The sequence below is a fragment of the Delphinapterus leucas genome, chromosome 2, assembly GCF_059928025.1.
Source record: "Delphinapterus leucas isolate spDelLeu-1000000601 "Yukka" chromosome 2, BTC_Dleu_Yukka2, whole genome shotgun sequence".
NCBI classification, from domain to species: Eukaryota; Metazoa; Chordata; class Mammalia; order Artiodactyla; family Monodontidae; genus Delphinapterus; species Delphinapterus leucas.
In genome coordinates, this window is record NC_143130.1 from 88,645,859 (window position 1) to 88,661,970 (window position 16,112).

The following is a 16,112-nucleotide window of genomic DNA, read 5'->3' on the forward strand; positions in this document are numbered from 1 at the left end:
TGTGCTGGTGGCTTTGTGAATACAACACTGGAGGAACACCAAGACCAACTGCCTGCATTCCCACAGTTGAGGCAGGACTGTGTACTTTGTGAGCCCACGCCACATGTGTCAGGTGACACCACAGAGCGTACTCACTGGTGGACAGTTCCAGGGGAGGAATACTCAGTGGCTCGTCCCCCAGCAGAGTGCTCTAGTCCTGCCTACCTCACACCACAGCTCAGAAATGGATCTGGGGGCTTCTACTCCAATAACTGGGGAGCAGGCCCTGCCCTTGACAGGACTGTGACAATCACAGAACAAAGAGGAGGCCCTCAATATCCATTGCAGGCTCTCATCACCACACCAGTCACACCCTCTACCAAAGAGAAAATGGCCAGCACACACTGAGGAAAGACGCAGAAGGCATCCATACTAAAAGCAGCCCACACACCAAAAATATTAGACTCATTCAAGGCTACACAGGGATGCTCTCACATAAAAACATCTCTCCAAGACCACAGTAGGTAACTGTTTCTCCTAAACTCATAGAGTAAGAGAAATATAAGTAAAATGACGAAGGAGAGGAACCATTCCTAATTAAAAGATCAAGAGAATTCTCCTGAAAGAACAAACAATGAAACAAACCTCTCCAGTCTAATAGACTCCAAGTTAAAAAAAGGAAGTAATAAAAATACTGAAGGAATTAAGAAAGGCTGTTGATAGAAATGCAGATTATTGTAAAAAGGAACTAGAAACTGTAAAGAGGAACCAAGAAAAATTAGAAAACTCATTTGCTAAGATGAAAGCTGAGCTAAAGGCAATAAGTAGCAAACTGAATAATGAAGAAGAATGAATAAGTGATTTGGAAGATGGAATAATGGAAATCACCCAATCAGAACAGCAGGCAGAAAGAAAAATGAAAAAAAAAGAAAGCAATATACACGGCCTATGGGATAATATAAAGCATGCCAATCTACACATAATAGGTAAGAAGAGAAGAAGAGAAGAGGGGATCAAAAATGTATTTGAAGAAATTATGGCTTAAAACTTCCCAAACCTAAAGAAGGAAACAGATATCTAGGTACCGGAAGCACAGAGGGTCCCAAACAAGATGAACCAAACAGACCCACACCAAGACATACTATAATTAAAATGGCAAAAATTAACGGGAAGATTCTAAAGGTAGCAAGAGAAAAAGAGTTAGTTACAAGGGAACCCCCAAAAGGCCAGAAGCTGATTTCTCTACAGAAATGTTGCTGGCCAGAAGGGAGTAGCAAGATATATTTAAAGTCCCGAAAGGGAAAAATCTGCAACCTAGGATACTCTACCCAGCAAGATTATCATTTAGAATAGAAGGAGAGAGAAAGAATTTCTCAGACAAGCAGAAAATAAAAAGAATATAGCAATACTAAACCTATCCTAAAAGAAATATTAAAAGGCTTTCTCTAGGTAGAAAAGAAGCAAGAATCTATAGGAAAGAGAAAATCACAATCAGAAAGTAAATCACTTAAGCCAGTACACAGATTTAAAATTTTTTTTTTAATTTTGTGAAAGTGATGATAACCACAATGAAGAGCAAAAGGATATACATGAAGATGTAAAAAACAGCATCAAAATAATAAAATGTGGGGAGGAGAGTAAGAAAATGTAGATTTTTTTTTTTAGAATGTGTTTGAGCTCATATGACTACCAGTCTAAAGCAAGTAGATATTGGAATGGGTTAACATACTTGAAAAATAAGGTAACCACAAATCAAAAGCATACAATAGGTTCACAAAAACCAAAAAGAAGAGAACACAAGCATAATACAAAAGAAAACCATCAAACCACAAACGGAAGAACAAAAAGAAAAAGAAAGGAACAAGAATAAATACAAAACCAACTGGAAAACGAGGTTTAAAATAGCAATAAATACATATCTATCAACAATTACCTTAAATGTCAATGGACTAAATGCTCCAATCAAAATATATAGAGTGGCAGATTGGATAAAAAAACCCAAAAGTCTACAATATGCTGCCTACAAGAGACCTATTTTAGTGCAAATAACACACATAGATTGAAAGTGAGGGGACAGAAAAAGGTATTTCATGCAAATGGAAATGACAAGAAAGCAGGGGTAGCAATACTTATATCAGACAAAATAGACTTTAAAACAAAGGCCATAAAGAAAGATAAAGAAGGACACTATATAATGATAGAAGGATCAATATAAGAAGAGGATTTACATGTGTTAACATATATGCACATAATATAGGAGCACTCAAATACATAAAACAAATACTAACATGTGTAAAGGGAGAAATTGATGAGAATGCAATAATAGTAGGAGGCTTTAACACCCCACTCACATCAATGGACAGATCTTCCAGACAAAAAGTCAATAAGGCAACAGAGATCCTAAATAATACAATAGAACAGTTAGACTTAATCGATATTTTCATGATATTACTTCCAAAAATAATGGAATATACATTCTTTTCAAGTGCACATGGAACATTCTCTAGGATTGACCACATACTAGGACACAAAACAAGCCTCAACAAATTTAGGAGGAGAGAAATTATCTCAAGTATGTTTCCTGACCACAACGGCATGAAACTAGAAATCAACCACAGAAAGAGAAATGAGAAAAAAATGATTACATGGAGATTCAACAACATGCTACTAAAAAAAAAAAATGAGTCAATGATGAAATCAAAGAGGAATTTAAAAAATACCTTGAGACAAATGACAATGAAAGCACAACCATACAAAATCTGTGGGGTGCAGCAAAAGCAGTTCTAAGAGGGAAGTTCATAACGATACAGGCCTTCCTCCAGAAATAAGGAAAGTCTGAGATAAACGACCTAACTTACCACCTAAAAGAATTAGGAAAAGAACAAACAAAACCTAAAGTCAGCAGAAAGAAGGAGATAATAAAGATCAGAGAGGAAATAAATAAAATAGAGATTAAAAAAAACAGTAGAAAAAAATTGATAAAACAAAGTGCTGGTTCTTTAAAGGGGTAAAAAATTGACAAACTTCTGGCCAAGTTCACCAAGAAGAAAAGAGAGAAGACCCAAATAAACAAAAGAAGAAAGGAAAGAGGAGAAATAAAAACCGATACTGCAGGAAAAAATAAAAAACTTTAAGAGAATACTATGAACAATTATATGCCAACAAACCAGACACCCTAGAAGAAATGGACAACTTTCTAGAAATATACAGCCCACCAGAATTGAATCAAGAAGAAACAGATAATTTGAACAGACCCATCACTAGAAGTGAAATGGAATCTGTAATTAAAAAAAAAAAAAAACTCATGGCAAGCAAAAGTCCAGCACCAGATGGCTTCACTGGGGAATTCTACCAAGCATGCAATGAAGAAATTATATTGATCATTATCAAACTCTTCCAAAAGATTAAAGAGGTGGGAGCACTCCCAAAGTCATTCTATGAAGCCACCATCACCCTGATACCAAAACTAGACAAAGACACTACCAAAAAAGAAAATTACAGACCAATATCTTTGATGAATAAAGATGTAAAAATTCTCAACAAAATATTAGCAAACTGAATCCAACTACACATAAAAAAGATCATACACCATCATCAAGTTGGATTCATCCCAGGGTAACAAGGATGGTTCAACATATGCAAATCAATCAATGTGATACACCACATTCACAAAAGGAAAGACAAAAACCATATGATCATCTCAATAGATGCAGAAAAAGCATTTGATAAAACTTGACATCCATTCACAATAAAAACTCTTACCAAAGTGTGTATAGAGGGAACATATCTCAACATAATAAAAATTATTTATGACAAACTCACAGCCAAATTAATATTCAATGGTGAAAAGCTAAAAGCCTTCCTGCTAAAATCTGGGACAAGACAAGGATGTCCACTCTCACTTAACATAGTATTGGAAGTCCTAGCTACAGCAATCAGACAAGAAAAAGAAATTAAAGGTATTCAAACTGGTAGAGAAGAGGTAAAACTGTCATTATAAGCAGATGACATGATACTATATATAGAAAACCCTAAAGACTCCACACAAAAAACTACTAGAACTGATAAACAAATTCAGCAAGGTAGCAGGATACAAGATTAACATACAGAAGTTGGTTACATTTCCTTACACTAACAATGAAATATCAGAAAGGGAATGCAAAAAAAAAATCCTTTTTAAAATCACATAAAAAAAATACTTAGGAATAAACCTCACCAGGGAGCTGAAAGACATATGCTGAGAACTATAAAACATTGATAAAGGAAATTGAAGATGATTCAAGAAATGGAAAGATATCCCAGGCTCTTGGATTGGAAGAATTAATGTTGTTAAAATGGCCATACTACCCAAAGCAATGTACAGATTTAATGTGATCCCTATCAAATTACCCATGAGATTTTTCACAGAACAAATAATCCTAAAATTTATATCGAACCCAATTCTGGGTCATAAAAGACCCAGAATTGCCAAAGCAATTCTGAGGGAAAAGAACAAAGCAGGAGGAATAACCCTCCCAGACTTCAGACAATAGTACAAAACTACAGTCATCAAAACCACATGGTATTTGCACGAAAACAGACATATGGATCAATGAAATAAAATAGAGAGCCCATAAATAAACCCACACACCTATAGTCAATCAATCTTTGACAAAGGAGGTGTGAATATACAATGGAGAAAAGAGTCTGTTCAGCATGTGGTGTTGGGAAAGGTGGACAGCTACATGTAAATCAATGAAGTTATAGCACACCCTCACACCACACACAAAAATTAACTCAAGATGGCTTAAAGACTTAAATATAAGATGTGACATCATAAAACTCCTAGAGGAGAACATAGGCAAAACATTCTCTGACATAAATCATACAAGTGTTTTCTTAGGTCAGTCTCCTAGGGCAATAGAAATAAAAGCAAGAATAAACAAATGGGACCTAATCAAACTTATAAGCTTTTGCACAGCAAAGGAAACCAGAAACAAAAAGAAATGACAATCTACGGACTGGGAGAAAATATTTGCAAATGATGCGACTGAAGAGAGCTTAATTTCCAAAATATACAAACAGCTCAGCCACAAAAAACAACCCAGTCAAAAACTGGGCAGAAGACCTAAATAGGCATTTCTCCAAAGACAGCATACAGATGGCCAATAGGCACATGAAAAGATGCTCAACATAGCTAATTATTAGAGAGATGTAAATCAGATCTGCAATGAGGTACCACCTCACACTGGTCAGAATGGCCATCATTAAAAGGTCTACAAATAACAAATGCTGGAGAGGTTGTGGAGAAAAGGGAACCCTCCTGCACTGTTTGTGGAAACGTAAGTTGGTGCAGCCACTATGGAAAACAGTATGGATGTTCCTCAAAAAACTAGAAATAGAGTTGCCGTATGATCCAGCAATCCCACTCCTGGGCATATGTCCAGACAAAACTCTAATTCGAAAAGATACATGCACCCCAATGTTCATTGAGCACTATTTACAATAGCCAAGATATGAAAGCAACCTAAATCTCCATTGACAGATGAATGGATAAAGAAGATATGGTAATATATATCTATATCTATATATATATATATATATATAATGGAATACTACTCAGCCATAAAGAGGAATGAAATAACACCATTTGCAGCAACATGGGTGGACCTAGAGATTATCATACTAAGTGAAGTAAGTGAGAAAGAGAAAGACAAATACCATATGATATTACTTATATGTGGAATCTAAAATATGACACAAATGACCCTATCTACGAAACAGGAGCAGACTCACAGACATAGAGCACAGACTTGTGGTTGCCAAGGGGAACAGGGGGTGGCGGATGAATGGATTGGGAGTTTGGGGTTAGCAGGTGCAAACTATTATGTATAGAATGGATAAACAGAAAGGTCCTACTCAATAGCACAGGGAGCTATATTTAATATCCTGTAATAAACTATAATGAAAAAGAACATATATATAAGAATATATATATAAAGAATATATATATATATATCTGAATCACTTTGCTGTACACCAGAAACTAACACAAAATTGTAAATAGAATATACTTCAGTAAAAAATAAATTAAAAAAAATAGGTCACACAGACTAACCTCCATTTTGAAATATTAGTGGATGGAAATTCTCTGGGTATGTTGATTCTGAATGTCAGTAAGATCTGTCACCCCAAATTTCTCCTGCTATCTTTGTGAATAAGGTAGAGAAGCCTCATGGGAATATAGTTAGGTAGATATAAACATCTGAAAAAGATATTAACATTAATCTGTGGAGAAGTCTCTAGTAGCTTGCCATAGTTTTACTTCCTTAATTTAAAAATTGTTTTTTGGTTTTTAGCTCTGAACTTTTTAATGTATTAGTTTTATATAGCTTTGGAAGACTGTATAAAAGGCATGTGTTTGAAATTTTTTGATGACATAAAGCTGGGAGGAATGTTTACTACTTTAGGATACAACACTCAAGATTAATTGCTTTCATTCGGCTTGTATAATAGGAATATATGAAAGATCATCTGTATTTAAAACAAAATCAACTGTGAATGTTTAGGAAGGGGAGCCCTGATTTGTTAGTGATTGATGAAGAAATGACCTAGAGATTTTAGTTCATCAAAACTCAATATGAATATATATGTGGCGCCTAGAAAAATGGTACAGATGAACCAGTTTGAAGGGCAGAAATAGAGACACAGATATAGAGAACAAACGTATGGACACCAATGGGGGAAAGTGGCAGGGGGGTGTGGTGGTGTGATGAATTGGGAGATTGGGATTGACATATATACACTAATATGTATAAAATGGATAACTAATAAGAACCTGCTGTATAAAAATAAATAAATAAAATTCTAAAATTAAAAAACCCCTCAATATGAATAAACAGTGAGATTAAATGACAAAATGCTAATGAATTTTAAGGCATATTAGTACAATAATCCAGAATGTGGAACATCAGCATTTCTTTTGTACACGGATCAGTTGAAGCAGATCTGCAGTATGTGTTTAGGTTTAGTTCTGGACACCATGTTTTAAGAGAGATGCAGAGAGATTGGGATGGATGCAGAAGAGGCTGACCTGGAAAAGATGTCCATGAAAAGTCATGGAGAATGGCTGAGGGTTTTGGGAATGTCTAGATCATAGTGGAGAAGATTTAGGGGAGTCTTCTGAGTCATCTTCAAGTATTTGAAGGTTGTCAACATGGAAAGAGCTTAGACTTGATTTAGGTGGCCCCAGGGATGGAATTTGGCATATGGCAAAATTTACAGGGAGGCAGATTTGAGTCTCTCATAATAAAGACCTTTCTAGCAATTCCCATTCTGAAATGGAAATAGGCTGCCTGACAAGGTGATCACTTTCCTATCAGAAGACTTTCAAAGACAGACCTAGGGGACCCTTGTCAGAGTTATCTACAGGGTCATGCTTTGGGAAGGTGAACCAGGTGATCCTTAAAGTTCCTTCTTACCTCACGAGACCCAGCATGAGCTCAGTGTCTGCATACAGTAGGTTCTCAAGAAATAGCTGCCAAATGAATGAAACATAAGAATAAAAAAAGTCAGGGGCAGACTTGTGCACTTGATAAATTTTTTAGTCATGGATGATTTTATGGAATTGAACAGTAATTGCACCTAGTATCAGGAGCATGTCATCTTGGGAAAAATGAAACCCTTGGCCCACACAGAGTTTGAAATTTCCTAGATAGTTGGCTTATCTTTCTTGCTCTGGCATAACTCATGCTCAGTCTTGTAAGTTTAGAGCTGTTTGGTAATGATCAATGCTTTGCCCCAAACTAATGTGATGCTGTTTCTTTTTCAGGATAATCGTATCCACACATGCAAGTACAACATTCTCACCTTCTTGCCCATTAATTTATTTGAACAGTTTCAAAGAGTGGCAAATGTGTATTTCCTTTTCCTTCTGATTTTACAGGTAATGTTTAGGTTGTATTTCATCATCTGTTTATTTAAAATATTCATATAACTTGAAAAAATAAGTTATTTTACTTAGCTAAATGTTCATGCTTAGAGAAAATCAGCTTTATCAGAATTTTAATTATTTAGTTATTATTGCTGTTTCTCTTCACAATGGTGGGAGGGCTAGGAATGGGTAAAAACTAGTACATTCATCATTTTAAACACTGAGGTCATTTAAAAATGCTGACTTGTACTTTATTTGAACCAAACCAGAGCCTAATAATTACTGTTCATAGCCTCCTTCCTTTCTTTATCTCCCTATCACATTCACAGTATGGGTGTTGAGAGAGTTGAAGCAAAGAGCTTAGCTGAGTAGTACTTTGTGGAACTTAATTTGGCAAATTTCATTTGCATCTAAGAACAATGATGTATTATATATATATATATATATATATATAATAAATGATGTATGCTATATGTTATTTCACTGTGACTATTTTTGATAGTTTTGAGTGGTTAATTGGTAGTTAGAAACCTTTCTTTTTCTTCCCATTTGACTAAAATTTGAACCTAAATGAAATTTCAGCTTTTATTGATATTTTAGGAAGAAAAGGCATAAATCAAAGAATTTACATACATATAAACAGCTCATGTTAGCCAGTTATTTACCTAGTATTTACTTTAGAGTGATTTAATCAGATCAAACTGGTAGATTCAGAATGTACTGGGCTATGCGTTAATTATAGAAAATAAGAAGCTGGACTAGATATGTACAATCTGGATTATACCTTGAGTACTATTTTTTCTTTAATTGAATAACTACTTATTCAATAGAATAACTGTTAAGAATCTTTTGGTTGTAAGTGGTAGACATCTAAATTCACTTAATGTATTTTATGTATGACAATTCATGGGCAAACTATTTTAACAGGATGTAACTTCTCTTTTTCTATTTCCTCCATGTTTACTTTACAGGCCCTCTCTACTTGGTGATTCTTGAAAACTTTAGACTTTTATTCTCCTAGCTTCAACTCCCACATAAAAGGGAGGCAGAGGCAGAGGAGAAGGGGAGAGAGGAAGAGGGAGAGGGAGAGAGAGAATGAGAATGAATCACTTTTTCTGTTGCTCCAGCAAGTCTTGGGATTAGTTGTAATTGGACCATGCTGTTACCTTCCTATCCTAAATCAGTCACTGTGGCTCAGGAATTGCCTTGACCTAGATCACATGCCAAAGCCTAGGAGCCAGCTGGATGGAATCAGTCCACCAAAATTACATGTACAAAATTACAAGTAGAGGGGTGGGGTAGTTCTTTAAGAATTAAGGGTAGAGTTGAGAAGAACTGGATGCTGAACAAGAAAAAAAAAAACAGTGAAAATATACCTTATAATTTTTGAGGAGACTTTCTTTTTCCCCCATGAATTTTGGTTTCTTCATAGAACCCTTTACACTGTTCTAGAATTTTGAGCTCATTTCTCTAATGGGTTTCTTATTTATGGCCAAAGGCTCTTGTTCAGATAGTTTTATATCTGGAAGGGATCTTTGGGATGGTTCAGTACAACCTCCTTTCTTTTATTGGTGAAGAAATGAGACCTGGAGAAGTTAAGTGAGGTGTAAGGGTTTTACCATGAGTTAATGATAGAACTCAGACTAGAATCCAGCTTTTCTGCCACCCAGCCTAATATTTTTGTTGGTACTTCAGAGGCTTTTGAGGTTTGTTTTTTTAAAAATTTTATTTGGAAGTTATTACATAAAATTACATAAAACAGCACTACAATAAATTTATTGTAGTGCTGTTTCGATGGGGCCTGATTGCCACACACTGACCATCTCCACCCATCCTTCCCCGCCTGATGGCCCTGACGTAGCTCTAAAATGAACCCCACTTGAAAACTACCTTTGTAAGGGAGTCATGTCAACTGTCACTATGTCTCTGTCAGATGGGTGGCTTTACAGGTACAGGTCCAAGCTTTGGAGTTAAATAGACCTAGGTTCAAGTTTTAACAGTGTATGTTCTTGGCTTAGTTGTTGGACTTCTCAGATACTTTTTTTAATAAAATGGGACTATGATACCCAGGGCCGTGGCATTTCCTGACTCCAGGCTGCCATTCACAGTGTATTCTATGCTGTGCACTCAGGGTGCTATTTACATGGAATGTAAGCACTCTGGGTTTGTGCAAAACACCTCTGGTACAGAATCTAACTCAAAAAACTTCTCTGAGGATCGAATGACATAATATCTAAAAGTACTTGGCACAGTGTCTCGTGCAAGGTAGGTGCTCAAAGATTCTCTCTTGGGCTTCCCTGGTGGCACAGTGGTTGGGAGTCAGCCTGCCGATGCAGGGGACACGGCTTCGTGCCCCGGTCCGGGAAGATCCCACATGCCGCGGAGCGGCTGGGCCCGTGAGCCATGGCTGCTGAGCCTGCGCGTCCGGAGCCTGTGCTCCGCAACGGGAGAGAGGCCACAGCGGTGAGAGGCCCACGTACCGCAAAAAAAAAAAAAAAAAAAGATTCTCTCTTTGGGAATTGGTAAAACTGTGAAAAGTTGAAATGAGAAGCTGAGAAAAGATAGGTGACATTTATCATCCTAGAGAAAGATCATCATTTGTGAAAGATTTCAAGAAGCTTCTCAACTTGCTATAAAAATTTAATTTTTGTCAGGCAGTCTGAAAATTGTTTCAATGATACGTCTATTCTACGTGTCTTATACCTGAGTGCAAACACTTAAATTATTGAAAAGCTGTTCCATATTTGTACAAATATCTGAATATCATTTCATTAATTTCTGTCAAGTCATAAAATTGACAAAAATTGAAAGCTATCTTTATGAAATTTAAAAGCCCTAAACTACTTGAAATATTTGTTTCAGCTGATTCCAGAAATTTCCTCCTTGACCTGGTTTACCACCATTGTACCTTTGGTCCTGGTGGTAACTATGACAGCTGTCAAAGATGCCACAGATGATTATGTAAGTATTTGCTTTTGAGCATTCCTAAGGTCTCAGTTTCAATTGTGACCTCTCAGAAGTAGAAAATAGAGATCCATTTGAAATTTTTGAATGAAGCTCTTTTGGTAAATACCATAAGAAACTCTATGGTTACTTATTTGATGATTAAAATAGATGTCATAGAGCCAGAGCCTGTTTATGATAATAGCAAGGGGGCTTCAATAACTAGACTTACACCCTCATTTTATACTTGAGGAAACTAAAGCCTGTAAGGAACTAAATATTTTCTAATGAACATACAACCAATTAGTGGTAAGACCAGAATTGGATCACAAACCTGCTTCCACCTAGTGAAGTATTATTTATCCTATATCTCTAGTCTTTGTCTAAGTTTTTGGAGTTGGTAGATATTAGGCATTCTCACATCCTCTGCTCATTATACCAGAAATTACAATATCAAATAACTTCAAAAGTCGGGCAACTAGTGTAAATAATTAAGGTATAAGACAGCAGAGAGTTTTGAAGTCTCCATAATCCAAAGGTCATTCAAATTCAAAGATTTAAAGCAAAGCCTTGGGCAAACCAAACATTCTAAATCCAGACAAGCTCTATTCTCTCCTAGGTGATTGCATGTACCCTAGCCTCAATAGCTCTCTATTTACCAGTGACTGACAGATTTATATCTCCTCTGAACTCATATGTGGGATTACTGTTTCTAGTCCTTCCAGACTCCATCTGTGCCAATCCCAAGACCCCTTGGCAAAGCCTGAGCATCCTGAGGCCCAGAGAGTGGGCCCCTCAGCTTTTAGGTGGTAAACTGCTTGGTCCTTTTCTGTGATGCCAGCTAGTCAATGTAGGGGACTATTTTCAGGTTAGATACAGACGTGACTAAATACTAAGTCCCTTTTTGTGTCTTCTGCAGTTAATGCTTGAATATGCTTTTACTTTTGTGATAGTATAGGCCGGTTAGTCAGGGTCTTGGCAGGAAAGACATGTCACCTTGGAATGGGGGTAGATTGGAGAAAGATTAATAATGAAGGGACTACTTAAAGGGTTGTGAGAAAAAGCACATAGGGTAGCAACAACATAGGCGGCAATACTACTTCTAGACCTGAAGGAGCAAAAGGAGGAAGCAATTGCTGGACCTGGAGCTGTAGCTGAGGGCTACCTGTAGAGGAAGTGGCCACTGCTGACTCAGCTCAAAAGAAGCCAGGAATACATACCCCATTTTCCTCTCCTCTGGCCCCATGAGTTTCTGTCAGTACCACCTATTGGCCAAGCCCGATCAATAGCCAAAGGGCAAGGATTAAATAGGTCAGCTTCCCCTGGCACAGGACAGAGTGTAGGAGGACAGGGTATAGGTATGGAGGAGCAGAGACTATCCACCCCTGTCAAATTATATATTCTGTCAAAATGATGTTCCCATCTATGGCAGTGTTGGTGGAAAGAAGTTTGCATGCCAATGATGGGCTAGCTTAACTTACTCCTCTACCAGTACTATAAACTCTTTTCATGTTAACCAATGCTAAGTATCTTTATTTCCCTAGTAATATTCATTGACTTATACCTGGCAATCAGTGTAATTGTAGGCACTGAGCATAGTCTAATAGAAAGATTGGGATGAATTTGGGAGGGACGTTGAAAAATGGAAGGGCTAATGAAAGCAATCTATATATTGTGATATTGATACAATATTATGAGTTTTTTTAAAGGAAAAAGTAATAATCCTGATGATTATAATATATAAAATCAAAATTTCTTATCTCCTGTTCATCTGTGCATTTAGGCCAATTGATTGAAATTACATCTTATCTCTACTTTAGCCTATTACTATCTGGTCTTGGCAGCTCATGTAGAAAGCCTTATCTGAATGGCCGCTAATTTGTGAGTTTAGTAGAAGGCTCATAATATGTGGATTCTTCTAAGCAATATAAGATATTTTCATTACTGGAATACAAAATAAGAAATAGGATCACTTGGGCATAAAAACATAAATCCACACCAAATGTGGTTCAGTATTATATTCTGATTTTTGTTTTAAATGCTCAGTATTTCATAAGATCACTGTTAACAATTAGAATTTCTGGAGAACAAGAATACATGTTGTTACAAGTAATTGCTTGACTTCAAAGAAATCCATAAAACAGAATGAATGATGTTCCAGTAAAGTATTGAGCACATATGTGAGAGAAATGGAAGCCCCATTCCTTGTTAAAGACATCAAAATTAATGTATGGTTTTCTCTGGAACTGTGTGGCAGAGTAAAGGGCACATTGTCTTCTTCAAAGCAACTATAAATGTGTGGGAATTGGAAGAGCATGTGGCTAGACTTGTTGCATTGGTGACACCTAGAATGAAGTTTAGTGGGAAGGGTCTTGATTCAGATTTAGAGCATGTGGAGCTGGGTCCAAGGTAAGCATAAGTCATGCTCATTTTAGACTGATGGTGATATTGTCCAAGCAGATGAACTCAAAGTATTTTCAGTGTCACTATTTGTGCTGAAAAAGTATGATTTAATATGTTTTTTCACAAACACTTTGATTTTCAGTTTCGCCACAAGAGTGATAATCAAGTGAATAATCGGCAATCTGAAGTGCTCATTGACAGCAAGTAAGAAATATATTCTTTATGCTATTTTTAAGATGTCTGGTCACAAAACAGGTCTTGACAATTGGTGGCTTTCTCATTTAATTGAATATATGTTTCTTTCCCCCTTTAACTTTTTTAAAAAATTTATTTATTTGCTTTTATTTTTGGCTGTGTTGGGTCTTTGTTGCTGTGTGCGGGCTTTCTCTAGTTGCAGCGAGCAGGGGCTACTCTTAGTTACGGTGCACAGGCTTCTCATTGTCATGACTTCTCTTGTTGCAGAACAGGGGCTCTAGGTGTGTGGGCTTCAGCAGTTGTGGCTCACAGGCTGTAGAGCGCAGGCTCAGTAGTTGTGGCGCATGGCTTAGTTGCGCTGCGGCATGTGGGATCTTCCCGGGGCAGGGATCAAACCCGTGTCCCCTGCATTGGCAGGCAGATTCTTAACCACTGCACCACCGGGGAAGCCCCTCCCCCTTTAACTTATTACAAATTGCAGTGTAAGTCCTTATCTTCATGGCTCTTTTTTAAGTTCAGCAAATGTTTGTGCTACCCACTCAACTTTTACTTCAAATTCCTTTGGAGTTTCCTTTGCGGAACACAGACATATTATTGTTACTTTTCATTTCTAGATCTAATACTATTTAGAACTGGCACACACGTGATGTTTGTAGCAGACGTTAAATGTATTCGAATGATTTGCTTTGGTAATTTCTGGGAATATTGCTAGAGAGACTTCAGCACATATCAAGTGAAAGTGATAAGCATTTTTTATTAACTTGATAGTTGAGCTTAGAATGAATTATCCACCATAACACAGATCTTGAATTGCTGTTAAATTCATCCATCTATAAAGAAATGTACACGGGAATGGTTCTTGAATCTGAAATGGTTTAAAATGTGTATTTATACACAAACAACAGCAAAAACACCTCCAGAAGACTTAGCAAAAAGGGAAATTTCAAACCTTCATTCCATGTTTCTTAGTCTCTTTCTTTGTCCCTTTTTTTTAACATGTGACAAAGTAAATTTGTAACATTGTACTTTAATCTGGCAGTCAATCACATCTGCTGATGATTTTGAAGCATTTGGATACTGTGAAGAATGTAATTTTTAAAGGGAATATCATAAAACATATTAGTCACATGAGATGGAAAATTCCAAGAAATGGATATCAAGAGGGGCTAGGTAGTCTAGACAATAACTGGTAGGATTAAAGTAATTAATCTCCTTCTGCAACCAAAACATTGACTGATTATTAATAATGTAATGAATACATATAGTTTTCCTTTATTGGATTATTTTAGAAAATGGCATTAAATGCACAGTGAAAAAAAATGATCTTAATCTAAAACCACAGTTGTAGAAACACAGCCTCTGAAAGTGTGATCTTGACGTGACATGGATAAGCCATAATGATGCCTGGAACCATGTGGTTCATTTCCAATGTCAGCAGGTTTTGAATTGTTGCCACTATAGCATGGTGTTTAAAAGTATGGGTTTTGCGCTCAGGGAGACTTGAGTTTAGTCCTGACCCTGAATAATTCTATGGTCTTGAGCAAGTTCTTGAGAAGTGGTGACTCTTTGTAAGCTAATGTAGTGTGTGACTTTGAGCTGGACTGTTGCCTATCCTGATTTTCTCAAGCTTTGCAGTTCTGACTGGGAATTACACCTGACAATATGATCTGACTAATTCCCCAAGGAACATTTGATAATCAGTCTCATTACTTTGAAGTATCATCTCTCATGAAGTATGTTAAAAATATGTACAATTACATAATGAATTTGAACTAATAGCCTGAGCATATCTTTTAATGTCTCTCAAATTACCAGTTAAATTTTGTGACAATATTTGGGCAGTGATAGATATTGACACCTCTACCTGGAGGCCATGGGAGTATCCAGTAACTTAGATATTCAGAAACTTGATGATGGTATGTGTCCCACACATGCTAGCTATCATTGTCATTATAATTAGAAGTAGCATTGGTCTTACTTCCTTGTGGCTTCATTTAGCTTCTTGTCTATTCCTTATGAGGTAACATCTCTTTGTAATTTGATATGGGGTGATGTTTTGAAAAGTATTGTTGCTGATCCTGTGATGTTGAAGGTAGAAGCACATCATTGAGAATGGAGTATTCTTTGGGATTCGGTTAAAAATCACACAAGATTTTCCATTTGTAAGATTACCTTCTACTGTGAGCTCCTTTAGGGCATCTCCCTTGATCATGTCTGTGTCCCTTGAGCCTAGCACAGTGTCTATGGAATTTTCAAACTGAGCAGTAACAAGTATTCTTGCTGAGAGGGCAATCTACCAGAGGAGCTTGATCTGTAAAATTTTGCTGAGTCCCATTACTAGCCAATTCCAGTGGCTGGGGTTGTGGTCTTTGCAGAATGTTCTCAGGCTATGGAGACTGGCTTTTCACTTCTTGGAATTTGAGAAGTTGGAGAAATCAAATGGGCTTAGATTTGAGATAGCCCAGGGAGCTCTGAGTCCTCTTTTGGAGCTGGTGGTCATAGAGGATGCTCTCAGCGCTCTGCACAGACCGCTACGGTCTTCCTGTGCTCACCCTCAGCTCCTGTCTGCATTATTTGCTACTTTCTTCAGAGCACTGTCCTTGGGCTATTGGAGCCAATGACCGATTGGTGCAGGGGTAAGAAAGAGCAGCACCCCTGCCTCAAGTTGGACAAGCTCTGA

General features: G+C 37.0%; 1 protein-coding gene across 6 annotated transcripts in view; it reads left to right on the forward strand.

Moving 5' to 3' along the window:
- The window catches only part of ATP8B4 (ATPase phospholipid transporting 8B4 (putative)), a 257,988-nt gene that overhangs the window by 72,723 nt on the left and 169,153 nt on the right, over nt 1-16,112 (forward strand). For all 6 annotated transcript variants that reach the window (XM_022587137.3, XM_022587135.3, XM_022587131.3 and 3 more), the window contains 3 exons: nt 7,790-7,903; nt 10,754-10,852; nt 13,380-13,441. In XM_022587137.3, the coding sequence (XP_022442845.2) occupies nt 7,790-7,903; nt 10,754-10,852; nt 13,380-13,441 (275 nt within the window). The remainder of the gene's footprint in view (nt 1-7,789; nt 7,904-10,753; nt 10,853-13,379; nt 13,442-16,112) is intronic.